The sequence below is a fragment of the Rhinopithecus bieti genome, unplaced genomic scaffold (assembly GCF_001698545.2).
Source record: "Rhinopithecus bieti isolate Rb0 unplaced genomic scaffold, ASM169854v2 scaffold_19840, whole genome shotgun sequence".
NCBI lineage: Eukaryota > Metazoa > Chordata > Mammalia > Primates > Cercopithecidae > Rhinopithecus > Rhinopithecus bieti.
The window spans coordinates 1,047,610-1,061,823 of NW_016809771.1; the positions used below are offsets into that span (position 1 = coordinate 1,047,610).

Here is a 14,214-nt window from a genome sequence, read left to right on the forward strand (position 1 = left end):
CTAAAATTAAAACAGCATCCAAGAAAACCTGGAATAATGATGGTCCTTTATGCTTCTGCACTCAGATCGTGGTATCTCTTGCACGGTTAGTTCTAGAAGATAGCTTTTCAGAGGTGAATAGAGCGTAAAACTCTTTTTGGAAGCAGCATGGTAAAGTAGAAAGAACATAGGCTTTGAAATCAGAGAACCATTGGAGTCAAACCTGTCACTCATAGTTGTATGACCTTGTACAAACTACTTGAGCCTCAGTTTCCTCATCCAAAATATGGGAATATGCCATCAAAAATAAAATGAGTAAAAGTGCCTAGCAAGGTGTCAAACACACAAGATGGTTAACAGGTACTAATCCATTTCCTTCCTTCCTCTGTGAGTGAGTTGCCCAGCCCCTCTGACCAGCTAAAGGTAGAGACAGGCCTAGAGCCCAGATCTTCTGGAGCTCTGTCCAGTGGTTTGTCCATGCCGCTGCTTCTCACCATGGGCACTGGTATCAGTTCTCTGTATTTTTATTCCTTTAAGTCCTTTTGGAATAAAGTGGGGACATGGATGAATAAATAGTTGATCCAGGGCCCAAAGGAAGGAATTTTTAATAAGTGGGCATTACAGAGTGTTTAATAGGATGTTTTTCAAAGTTGATGCTTTTGCAAAGGATAATAGAATACAGATGTTTACCTGAGATCTTAATCGTGTCTAGAAATGCACATTCCCAGTAGATGGCAGCATTGCTTCATTTACTTCAAAAAAGTTCAGCAGTTCACTCTAGTGACAGTTTCACTAGTGGGACAGCAGGGTGTTTGTGGGCGAGCGTCCTTTTCCCTCCATACAGCTTTTTCCCCATTGAAGAAAATAGGCAATGCCTGTATGTATGTTGTTACTGGGTCTTCCCTTGCACTAGTAGTGACTTTTTTTCTTTAAAGGAAAAAAGTTTTCTCCACAGACTAGGTTGTGTGTTCTGTTCAGAAACTACACACATTCTTCTTTTATAGCCTGGTTTCAAGTGAGGAACTCTGCCTTCAAATTCTCCTTTCCTTTCACCTATACTCATTGCAATCTGGCCAAACATTTGTTTCCAAAACTCCCTTGGCTCTTAGGGCAGAGTTGCTTTGTGTTGGTTTTAAAAGGTGGCTCCTCAGGATTTTAGCCTAACAGAAACTGATCTTTAATCAATATCCTGTAATGCCTTATAGAAGCAGTATGCAAATAATCCCCCATAAATCCCAGAGCAAACAGACGAAAGGGAGAAGTCCATGCTGCATTAACTTGTAACTCATAGCGCTTTCAACTGACCCCTGATGGATTTTCTATATGCTTCCAAAGAGCTGAGTCTAGAAATGCAGAGGTTGAGAGACAACTGAATATCGAGTGTCAAAACTAACAGCGTTTTTGGCCAGGCATCTCTGATGACCTCTGTTTGTGTGTTGTCACAGCTGTGTTGTTGGCTACATCGGGGAGCGATGTCAGTACCGAGACCTGAAGTGGTGGGAACTGCGTCACGCTGGCCACGGGCAGCAGCAGAAGGTCACCGTGGTGGCTGTCTGCGTGGTGGTGCTTGTCGTGCTGCTCCTCCTGAGCCTGTGGGGTGCCCACTACTACAGGTGACCCTGTCTTTCCTTTGGTACTGGAAACCTCTTTCTAAGACCTCCCAGGGGAATGCCTGCCTCCTTGAGATGAACATCTACATACTACATTTAAAACGTGAAGTGGGCGGGGTGCAGTGACTCATGCCTGCAATCCCAGCATGTTGGGAGGCTGAGGCAGGCAGATCACTTGAGGTCAACATGGTAAAACCCTGTCTCCACTAAAAAGGCAAAAAGTAACAGGCATGGTTATGCACACTGGTAATCTCAGCTACTCGGGAGGCTGAGGTACGAGGATCACTTGAACTTGGGAGGCAGGGGTTGCAGTGAGCCGAGATTGTGCCACTGCACTCCATCCTGGGTGATAGAGTGAGACTCCATGTCCAAAAAAAAGTGAAATAACAGGACAGTTTTTACTGTTAGCTCAGGATTTCATTGCTCTGAAACATCAGTGCTTTTACTTTTTCCTTGTTCCACTGCAGTCATTGTCCATACACCTGCATAGTATATGTGTTATTTATCAATCATAATATGGTTTTACGTTCCACTTTCTTCATTTAATGTTATATGCTCCCCCTATAGCCTGCATAACTATAATTTTTTGTGGCTGTCTTCCATTTAGTTGATTTCCCACAAAATATTAACTGTCATAAAAGAAAATCGGTATCTTCCCTAACTTGGAAGGAAATTTCTGGTCCTCAGATTTTGTGCTTTTAATAACTTCAAGTTAACAATTAAAAACTGTAGAACAATAACATTTATACATTTAATTCTTTAAAACTCACACTACATTAGGATGCGGGTATAGGCATCACACTGCTCATTTTCTGTTTTCTTAGAAAGTAGGACAGCTTCCTCTATTATCATCAATATTGAAAAGCATTTTTTGTACTGTTATGGTTTGTGCTGTACAAAATCAGTGAGTCACAAAACTTTAGGGCTGAAGGGGACTTTATGGAATTATCTAGTTCAATCTTACCATTTCGTAGCTGGAGGATCTAAGACCCACTTGACTAATAGGTCCCAATTCTCTGAGAATGTACAAAATATCTGCTGCCACCATCTATAGATAAAAATTTAACCACATTTACAGGTACTACACAACCACTCAAGTTGCAACTGTCTTGTGTTCTGGAAAATTCAACATATCAGTCAAGATGTACTTATCAGAGATCCTGCTATAGCCTAGTGTAGTGGTTAAGAGCACAGGCTCTGGAATCAGATTATACAGGTTCAAATCCAAGTTATTGTCTAAATAACACCAGACATGTGTCCTAACCTCTGTTTTCATTAATTCCCTTTGCTATAAAATAGGAGCAAGAATAGTACTTATCTTAAGGGTATTGTGAAATTAATTGGGTTAACCTATGTAGGTCTGGCATATAGGAATTAATAAATGCTATCTGTTATTATTTTGATTTTCTATGAACTGTAACCTTCCCCCAAAGGAATCATATGCTCTAAGCCCTTTCTACCACCTCTTGAGAGACAAGATTCTTAGGCACAAACTTGACATTTTAATTCAGTAGTCCATCGATAACATTGGACTTTTTAGCCTGGTGTGTAATCAATATCTTGGACATATGTAGAAAGAATATTGAATGATCAATGTTCATCCCATTGGACCATTGCCAAAAGACAGGGGAAAAATGGAAACTAGAAACTTAAGTTCATGCGTGCCATAATTATTAAGTATTTTTTCCTATTTGTTGTGTTACGACACGGTATGTCTTATGTTCTATAGGCATTTTTCAGAGATCTGGATTGAAAGCTAACAGCAAATTGCTGCCTTTTTAAACTTGGAATTCAAAGACCAGTTCAACTGAAAGATGACTATAGACTTTACATGCCTGTAAGAGTATCTTCAACCTCAGACTCTCATACACCTAAAATGAGAAGTGAAAGGACTATTCCTTCAAAAAGAAAGCTCATCAGAACCCTTTCTTTTTCTTTTCACTGAAATGCATCCAGAGTTGTACAATTCTTTCTGAGCACAGCTGTAGTACCACCTACTCAGGAGGCGAAGGTGGGAAGATCGCTTGAGCCAAGGAGGCAGTGATTACAGTGAGCTGTGATTGCACCACTGCACTCCAGCCTGGGTGACAGGGGGAGACTGTGTCTCAAAAACAAAACAAAATGAAAAGTCTAATGTTTGTGAAACTAAATAATTTTTTCAAGTATTCTAATGTTATTAGTTTACAACGTGTGATTTCTTGGAAGGACTCCCTTGTAAGAAAATCAACAGGAAGTATTTCATCACAAACTATACGTTTGTGTTTTTGTGGGTTTTTTAAACTTTTATTTTAGGTTCAGGGGTATATGCGAAGGTTTGTTACACAGGTAAACTTGTGTCCCTGGAGTTTGTTGTACAGATTATTTCATCATCCAAGTATTAAGCCCAGTACCCAATGGTTATGTTTTCTGCTCCTGTTCCTCCTCCCACCCTCTACCCTCAGGTAGCCCCCAGTGTCTGTTGTTCCCTTCTTTGTGTTCTGAGTTCCCATCATTTAGCTCCCACTTATAAGTTAGAACATGTGATATTTGGTTTTCTGTTCCTGTGTTAGTTTGCTAAGGATAATAGCCTCCAGCTCCATCCATGTTCCCACAAAAGACATGATCTCATTCCTTTTTATGGTTGCATAGTATTCCATGGTGTATATGTACCATATTTTCTTTATCCAATCTGTCACTGATGGGCATTTAGGTTGATTCCATGTCTTTGCTATTGTCAATAGTGCTGCAGTGAACTTTGACATGCTTGTGCCTTTGTGGTAGAATGATTTATATTCCTCTGGGTATATACGCAGTAATGGAATTGCTGGGTCAAATGGTAGTTCTGCAGTTAATTCTTTGAAGAATCACCATACCGCTTTCCATAATGGTTGAACTAACTTACACTCTCTCCAACAGTGTGTAAGTGTTTCCTTTTCTCCAAAATTTTACCAGCATCTGTTTTTTTGTTTTGTTTTGTTTTGTTTTTTTTGACTTTTTATTAATAGCCATTCTGACTGGTACAAATTACAATGTTGTACCTTTGCAACTTTGGAATTGTTTATATTAGCCACTTGCTTCCATTTTTTTCCTTGAAGTCTTTGATTAAAACACATAATATCCCATACCATCTCTTGATGCTGTCTGTGATGCCAGATTCACAGCAGCCCCTCCTATCCTTATCACTCTTCCCTGGATGTCTAGGTAGGGCTTTTGACAGAGCGTTGTATTCCTAGAGGCAATTAAGCTGCTTATCTGCCTCAGGACAGTGGTGCTGTTGTGGAGTCTCACAGATGCACCACTCTAGAGGCTACTGCTTTGAGGATGGGGATCCATCTCCATGCTAAATCTCCCCACCCCCACCCCTAGTGAATGGCACCGTGCCCTGCATAGACTTAGTGCTGAATGTCAAACAAGACAGTACTCTAAGAAACTGGATTTGGAAGCAAGATACCTAGTGTATTTCCTGGCTTAGCAACTATAAGACTTTCTTATATTGGGTCATCCACTCCTTCTGTTTTTGCCTCTAATTTCTTTATGAGTGAGAGATTGCAGTGGACCAGTAAGAGCAGCCTAGACTTTGTGTCATTATGACCCACTTCTTACACCACCATTGGTAGCTGTGTGCCTTAGTTGATTCACTGCCATTTCCAAGCCCCAGTGGCTTCACTTGTAAATGGAGCTAACATAGTCTGCCTCACACAGTTGCTGAGATATTTTTTCCACAGATTGCCCCACTCCTCCCTGCAAAATTATTAAGTTGTTTTTTCATTGCTATATCATCAGTACTAGGACAGTACCTGGGGTATAGTTAGTACTCAATAGATACCTGTGAATTAATGAATGCAAGGCTATTCCCCCCAATGTGCGTGGGCATACATGCACGTGTGCGTGCACGCGCGCGCGCACACACACACCCTCTACCTCACAGAACCTTGGAAAGAGTGAAAAACTCTCTGGATAGTATTTTCAGTTCTGCAGAAAAGAATGCCTTAAACATCTAACATTATGTTCCTAGTTATCTTCATATTTCTTCTCTCCCACACAAGTATGGAAATTTTAGTAGCAGAAATAGTTAGTTGTCCCTGACCATCACTGAGTGGGCTGCGTATTTTGTTTTGTTGTGAGAGTGTCTCAAATTTTGGCTTTATCATAGGACTCAGAAGCTGCTAACGAAAAATCCAAAGAATCCTTCTGAGGAGTCAAGCAGAGACGCGAGGAGTCGCAGGCCTGATGACAGTGAGGATGGGATGTCCTCTTGCCCTCAACCTTGGGTAATGCGACCAAAGCCGATGAAGCAAGGAATTGCCTTGATATTAACCCCTGTTCATTTTTTCTATTTTTTCACTGAGTTCAGAATGACTGGAATCAGTTATAGCTTCCAGCTGGTGTCAATGTTAGCCAAGACCACATCAGCTAGGGAGGTCCTGGGTGTGAGGGTGGGGGAACTGTGTAATTAACTAAAGGAATCAGATGAGTTATAATAAGGCCATAATTTAATGGCACAATAACTTTTTGGAATTTTTTTTCATGTAGATTCTTTCTATAACTTAGATTCGTGTGTGCTATGTGAAGACTTTCCATATTTTTAGTTGACACATTCCAGATAGATGTCTTAAAAACCCAAGATTATGCTAATTTCCTTCCTTCCTTCCTTCCTTTCTTTCTCTCTCTCTCTCCTTTCTTTCTTTCTTTTCAGGATCTTGCTCTGTTGCCCAGGTCAGAGTACAGTGGTCCAACCACTGCTCACTGCAGCCTTGACCTCCTGGGCTCAAACGATCCTCCCAGCTCAGCCTTCCAAATAGCTGGGACTATTTGCACATACCGCCACGCCCAGCTAATTTTTGTATATTTTGTAGAGACAGAGTTTCACCATGTTGCCCAGACTGATCTCAAACTCTTGGGTTCAAGCAATCCACCTGCCCGGGCCTCCCAAAGTGCTGTAATCGCAGGCATGAGCCCTGCACTCAACTCTCATTTTCTTAATATTTCTTTTCTCATACACATTTCAACTCCCTAAATTTCAGTAGCAGAATAGCTGCCAGATTTAACAAATAAAAATATAGAATGCCTAGTTAAATTATACTTATATTGAAAGTTCAAATTTAAATTCAAAGTTAAATTTAACTGGGTTCTGTATTTTATCTGACAATCCTAGATGTTTTCCAAAAAGCACAGAGGTTTGGGAAGTTCAAGATGCTTCATAAATCACCCACTTCGGTAACGGATCTTGGAACACTAGAGGGCAGTCTTGAAACAGGTTACACATTCTTGAATCAGTTAAGGGAATTTCTATTTCTAGAAACCTGTCAGAGTTAACGACTGATTCAGTGCGTACTGTTAGCATTATTTGTGGTATGTATTGTGGAAGAGACTGGAATGTATGGCAGGTCCATGGAGGGTTGAATCCTTAGGGAAGAGCTATTAGAGAGAGGTTATGGAGGAGCAATGTTTGGGGTCCTTCTCACATGATTTCCCCTACTCCCCAGCTCCCACCTCACTGTGAATTCCCGGAAAGTAGCTTTCCTGTGACTGCACTTTTGACTACCAATTGATCATCTTTTCCTACCTGTAATAGGCATCCAGTGTTTCCTTATTTTTTTGGTTGGACTCAAGTATAGGGGGAAAAAAATAGAGGCTGGGCAAGGTTGTTCATGCCTGTAATCCCCATGCTTTGGGAGGCCAAGGCAGGAGGATTGTTTGAGGCCAGGAGCTTGGGATCAGCCTGGACAACATAGCAAGATCATATTCCTTTAAAAAGATTTACAAAAAACTTTGCTGGGTGTGGTGGGACACACTTGCAGTTCCAGCTAGTCCAGAGACTGAAGCAGGGGGTTCACTTGAACCCAAGAGTTCAGGGTTGCAGTGAGCTGTGATAGCACCACTGTACTCCAGCCTGAGTGACAGAGTGAGACTTTATCTCTAAAAAATGAGAAGGAATGTGAATTCCAGCTTTACTCTCCCACCAATTGGCTATCTAATCTTCAGCAAGTCCTTTAACCTATGCAGACCTCTGCTCCCCACTCAGTACAAGGGGTTTAGATTAGATGATCCCTAAGATCCCTTCAGTCTTTATCAGTTCCAGAAGTATGTGATTCTAGGACTTAGCTCTAGAATGTGCTTGGTTCTTTGAGGCCTCATGACTTTGTGAACTTCTAAATTACCCAGATTTCACTTGTCAGTCTACATGGTATTTCATTCAGGTTTTGAGTAGCAGGTTTAATTCATCTCATTAATTCATCATCATGGAAATGAAGGAAAAACACAATCTGTGTATGTCTCTTAAAAAATCAAAAGCATTTGCTGCTGTCATCAGCAGCTTGTTGGCTCAGAGCTATGTTAGGAGGCCTGGGGCTGCGGAGCTAAGTCCCCCACAGCTGTCGTAACTGTCGTAACTGTCGTTGACAGCAACTGCTGCTGTAGGTATCAGTGGGAGTGGGAGGGAGCTGAACGCTCAAACTAGGAGAAGCAGCAGCAGAAACAAATCTAGTTCCATTAGCTGCTTTTCCCACCTCAGCCCAGAATTCCGGGACCTATGTTCTTCTGGCAGAGAGGCATGAGGTTAGAAAATTTGCAGTGCAGAGAGTTGGGTTTTGACATGAGACAGAAATAATGGGCATGTGTCTTTAAACAGTGGATCCCGTGTATTTTGCAATGTGTTGCTGCAGGAGATCATTAATAAGGAGGAGATGAAGCATGATTTGTATTATAAAAATAAGAAAATGAAAATACATGTTCTCTGGATTCACCCTTCCCTTACCAACATTTCCCTGTCTTCTCCCTAATTGACCCCACTCATCATCCCTTTCTACACCTTTCTCAAAGGAAACTATGGGCAAAGAGATTCTTTTCTACTCCTCTTTCTGTTGTTTCTGAATTGTGTGCTCCTTTCTGTGGAGTGCCCTTTTCTGAACCAATGGAGCCTGATCAGCCAAAACCTTGCTGCAGTCCTTGCCCTGGTTACTGATTGACAAGGAAGGATTCACCAAATGATGTCCTTTGTCCTGTTGTATGGGGTCACTTCTTTTCTTTCCTGTAGTGTGGATCTGTTTTAATATCTAATCTATCTAGAGTGAATGCGAGCCAGTGAACTCTGGTCAGCCTGCATTGCAAGTGCCCAATAAATTTTTGATAACACAAGTAATGACAAAAGTAATCATTTTGCTGACTGAAAAGAAATGTTGTCTGTTCCTCCCTATTAAAATTCCAGGTCCCTAGGCTGTTCAAGCAGCTTGCACAATTGTCATTGTACTAGATTAGTACCTTTAATGGCCCCAAGTTACTCAGAACTTGGTAGCGTGTTTAAATGAGTGTTATTAATGTGTGTGTGCGTTTGTGTGTATGAAAAGTTGTAGCACATACATATATGAGATATTATTTCCCTGGCCTGTGGACAGTTCTTAGAATACTTATGAATTCTTGGATTGCTTATGGTAAATCAGTGACCTCCAGGAATCCATCACTTAAAAGCTGAGATTCCATAATTAGACTAGATTCTTCAGTTAACATATTGGTACTGCCTAGTTGCTTTAAGAGAAAGTAACACAAGGCTCTTCACTGAATGTTGAATCTCTCTTTAGCTAGAAAGACAAACTTCACAGGGCCTTTCTTCTGACCTTCACTTTCCATAGGATGAACATTGTAAAGCCATGGACTTTGATTCAATGTATGTTGAGATAATTTGTGAACTGTAACAATATCCTCTCTCCCTCCTTTTTGTTGTCTGCAGTTTGTGGTTACAAAGGAACACCAAGACCTCAGGAATGGGAGTCAACCAGTGGCTGGTGAGGATGGCCAGGCAGCAGATGTTGGTCAGTTTTTATCCCTGGCTCCTGATGAATGGTTATTTTTACTTAGATCCTGACTGTTTTTCAGTGAAAAGTCTCATTTAACCACACACACACAAACAAAATAACTAAACTGTATATGCTATGTGAGTAGCTGGGCTGTATTGAAATGCCATGGACCTGATTTGCACTGGAGTTCTACCTTATATGAGGTTACCATGTTCACTCAAAACTCTAGTCACAAGGCAGCCCATGTTCTTGCACTTTGAGCAAGAACACGATGGATGACTCCTTGATTTGAATTGAGTTTTGAGGTCATTCTTAGGGTCCAGGATCTATACTGGTAGCTGTAGGTATAGTCCCAGTTAAGTTGTAAATGGTTCCAAGAAAACATGTTCCATGTTCAACTCATCTAGCGGGAAGGGTTTCTGTAAGTTTAAGTTGATCTGAGGATTGTCCTGGGGATTTCAGAGTATTCAGGTCCTATCAGGGGCATGACCTTAGCCAGACACCTGGCTGTGTGTGAAGTCCAGCCAAGCCACTTGTGGAGAGACTATAAAATCAACCCAGGTTCTCAGGAACTCAGTCTACTTCAGATAGAAATGAACTCACATACCCTTTGACATAATACTTTTTCCAAGAGTTGTATTATGATCAACCTTTTGGGTTTGGGTCTCAGATTGAGTTTTGTTTCACAGGACAGGACATTGTTTCACAGGCCAAAGGCATTGTTGACCATGCCTTTGTGTCGTGAGCCTTTGGAAAGCTTTAGAGAAACTTTTAGCCAACAAAAACTCTTCCTCTGCTAATGAAAGGAGCTAATGAAATATCAACTCCAGTTATATTTTCCGTATTTTTCCTTCTTCAATGTGCTTATTATCATAACCTCCTCCTGAGATTTCTTTCTGGAAAGAACATAGGCTTCTTATTTTGGAAAACTCACTCTAAATTCCCTTCTCATACCTATGTTGCCATGAAACCCCCAATACTGAATTCAGTACAACTTTATTACCTAATTTGAGGAAGGCCTGGATATTTAGGTACACTTAAGAATTGAATATGAAAACTACAATAGATAACATAGTTTTTTTATATGGATCATTACTTTCCCCTGATAATGAAAAAATTCAGCATTTCTCAAAAATTTGCTTCAGTGCTTATTGGTAGCACTATTGAAAAGTAATGGAATATCTTGTAGTTACTACTTTTCCTTGAGCAGCTAAAAGTGCATAATTCTTTCTTATAATGGTAATCCACAACAGAGGCACATATAATATAATTTTGCAAGCTAATAGCACAATGCTTTGACAGGAATTTGGTTAAACTTAGAAAAGAACTAAGGACTCATTACAGTTAGCTGAGTAGTCAGGAATCTATTAGAATGTTTCTTTTGCTGTTGTTGCTTTTTTTTCCCCCGCACTGTACTGCAAACAATTTGACCTATTCTCTGTGGGCCACTCATATAACTGTCTCCCAGCATGAGTGATCACATCCCTGATCATGTCCAGCTGTCTCATAAATGCCTAGGGTGAAAGTGCGCATAGAGATTGGGGTGGGGGGAGATCGAGTGAGGAATGAAATAAAAGATCAAGTTTGGCTCTGAGCCAATCTGTTCTCTGCTCCTGGAAAACTCATTACAACACAATACTAGTGTAGTTCCATAAAACCATCTTCACTGAGCTCAGCCGACATCAGTTGACACAGGTTAAGTGCAGAGTACATGCTAGGGGCAGCTGACTATGCTAGGGGAAAGGAAAAGAAATACATCTAAAATCTGAGCTCAGACCAGGCACAGTGGCTCACACCTGTAATCCGGGCACTTTGGGAGGCCAAGGTAGGCAGATCACTTAAGGTCAGGAGTTTGAGACCAGCCTGGCCAACATGGTGGAATGCCATCTCTACCAAAAAGTACAAAAATTAGTCTGGCATGGTGGTGCACACCTATAGTCCCAGCTACTCAGGAGGCTGAGGTAGAAGGATCACTTGAACCTGAGAGATGGAGGTTGCAGTGAGCTGAGATCTCAACACTGCACTCCAGTGAGACTCCATCTCAAAACAAAGATAGAGTGAGACTCCATCTCAAAAACAAAAAACAAAGAAACCTGAGCTCTATCTACTCTCAAGTCATTTGTGGTCTGGATGGGGAGACAGAAGTACACAGTAAAAGCTAAAGAACAGGTAGTACAGTTCTTTAAATCCTCTCAACTAACCAAGACTATTTTAATTTTTAGAAAAATTTTAAGATGCCAACCAAGACTATTTTAATTTTTTAAACATTATTTTAAGTCCAGGTCTTACTCTGTCACCCAGTCTAAAGTGCAGTGGCTTGGTCATGGCTCATTGCTGTCTTGGTCTCCCCAGGCTCAAGCAATCCTCCCACCTCAGCCTCCTAAGTAGCTGGGACCACAGGCGTGCAATACCATGCCCAGCTAGTTTTTTATTTTATGTAGCGATGGAGACTCCCTATGTTACCCAGGCTGGTCTTGAACCCTTGGGTACAAGCCATCCTCCCACCTCAGCCTCCCAAAGTGCTGGAGTTACCAACATGAGCCCCTGCACTGGCCTATTTTAATTTTTTAAAAATTGGGCCCAGGGTGGGGTGTGGTGGCTCATACCTGTAATTCTAGAACTTTGTGAGGCTGAGGTGGGTGAATCGCTTGAGCCCAGGAGTTCAAAACCAGCCTGGCCAACATGGCAACCCCGTCTCTACAAAAAATACAAAAATTAGCTGGGTAGTCCTAGCTACTCAGGAGGCTGAGGTGGAAGGATCACCTGAGCCTAGGAGGAAGAGGCTGTGGTGAGCTGTGATTGTGCCACTGCACTCCCGCCTGGATGACAGAGTGAGATGCTTATCAAAAAAAAAAAAAAAAAAAAAAAAAAAAAAAAAATAGAAAGAAGAAGGAGAAGGAGGAGGAGAAGAAGAAGTGCCTAGAATAGTTTGAAAATGGGTTATCTTTGTGTCTCATTTTCAGGCCAGTTCTTCAACCACTACCATTTAGGGTTTCTCTTGCCTATCTATTGTGAATGATATGAATATTGAAATTTCTTTTGTCTTTTGTATAGGGTCAGTGCNGCTGAGGTGGAAGGATCACCTGAGCCTAGGAGGAAGAGGCTGTGGTGAGCTGTGATTGTGCCACTGCACTCCCGCCTGGATGACAGAGTGAGATGCTTATCAAAAAAAAAAAAAAAAAAAAAAAAAAAAAAAAAAAAAAAAAAAAAAAAAAAAAAATAGAAAGAAGAAGGAGAAGGAGGAGGAGAAGAAGAAGTGCCTAGAATAGTTTGAAAATGGGTTATCTTTGTGTCTCATTTTCAGGCCAGTTCTTCAACCACTACCATTTAGGGTTTCTCTTGCCTATCTATTGTGAATGATATGAATATTGAAATTTCTTTTGTCTTTTGTATAGGGTCAGTGCAACCAACTTCATGGAGGCAGGAGCCCCAGTTACGTGGAGTGGGCCCAGAGCAAGGCTGCTGGATTCCAGTATCCAGTGATAAGGGCTCCTGTCCCCAGGTAATGGAGCGAAGCTTTCATATGCCCTCCTATGGGACACAGCCCCTTGATGGGGGTGTCCAGAAGCCCCATTCTTTCCTATCAGTTAACCCATTATGGCAACAAAGGGCCCTGGACCCACCACACCAAATGGAGCTGACTCAGTGAAAACTCGAATTAAAAGGAAAGTCTAGAAGAATGAACTGTGTTGATGCACAGTATCTTTTCTTTCAAAAGTAGAGGAAAACTATAGGTTTTGGTTCCACAATCTCTACGACTAATCACCTACTCAATGCCTGGAGACAGATATGTAGTTGTGCTTTTGTTTGTTCTTTTAAACAGTCTCATTGCAGTCTTATTTTCAAGTAAGAGTACTGGGAGAATCACTAGGTAACTTATTAGAAACCCAAATCAGGACAGCAGTGCTTTGTAAATTGTGTTGTCTTCAGCAGTCTATACAAATAGATTTTGTTTTGTTTTCCTGCAGCCCCAGAAGAAATTAGGGGTTAAAGCGGACAATCACACTGGTTTGGTCAGTTACAAAGTAATTTCTTTGATCTGGACATAACATTTATATCAATTTCATGAAATGATTGACTATTACAATACTGTTAAGATACAGTGTAGGCATTTAACTCCACATTGGCGTGGTCCATGCTGATAATTTTGCAAAATGAATTGTGATGAATCAATGAAAAATGTAATTTAGAAACTGATTTCTTCAGAATTAGATGGCTTTTTTTTTTGAAAAATCTTTGAATGAAAACATTTTATTTTTAAGATATTTACACGGGAGGCTTCAGGGTTTCTCAGTCATTACTGTCCTTTACCCTACAGAATGTTCCCTCTTGGTGTGATTGCACAGAATTTGTATGTATTTTCAGTTACAAGATTGTAAGTAAATTGCCCGATTTACTTTCATTATAGATGATGTATTTCTTCTAATTATTTAAATAAAATCACCAAAAAACATAAACATCTTATTGTATGCCTGGTTAATTAGTTAATTATAGTCTAAGGCAGTGCTAGAGTTGAACCAAAATGATTTGTCAAATTTGCTGATGTTTCTGGGTTCTTTTTTTTGTTTTTTGTTTTTTTCGGAAAGAGGATAGGATCTCACTCTGTTATCCAGGCTAGAGTGTGCAATGGCACAATCATAGCTTAGTGCAACCTCAAACTCCTGGGCTCAAGCAACCCTCCTGCCTTAGCCTCCTGAGTAACTAGGACCACAGGCAGAGGCCACCGTGCCTGGCTAAATTTTTTATTTTTATTTTTTGTAGACTTGGGGATCACACAATGTTACCCCGGCTGGTCTTGAACTCCTGGCCTCAAGCAAGGTCATGCTGGTAACTTTGCAAAATGAATTGTGATT

General features: G+C 40.9%; 1 protein-coding gene across 9 annotated transcripts in view; it reads left to right on the top strand.

Annotated features, from left to right (window-relative positions):
• Positions 1 to 13,811, top strand: part of EGF (epidermal growth factor) — a 103,393-nt gene extending 89,582 nt beyond the window's left edge. For 4 of the 9 annotated variants that reach the window (XM_017890428.1, XM_017890432.1, XM_017890429.1 and 1 more), the window contains 4 exons: positions 1,425 to 1,592; positions 5,722 to 5,839; positions 9,295 to 9,376; positions 12,757 to 13,811. In XM_017890428.1, the coding sequence (XP_017745917.1) occupies positions 1,425 to 1,592; positions 5,722 to 5,839; positions 9,295 to 9,376; positions 12,757 to 13,010 (622 nt within the window). In that variant the 3' untranslated portion in view covers positions 13,011 to 13,811. The remainder of the gene's footprint in view (positions 1 to 1,424; positions 1,593 to 5,721; positions 5,840 to 9,294; positions 9,377 to 12,756) is intronic. The other 5 variants (XM_017890431.1, XM_017890430.1, XM_017890436.1 and 2 more) reach the window with 5 other exon arrangements.
• The last annotated feature ends 403 nt before the right edge of the window (positions 13,812 to 14,214 follow it).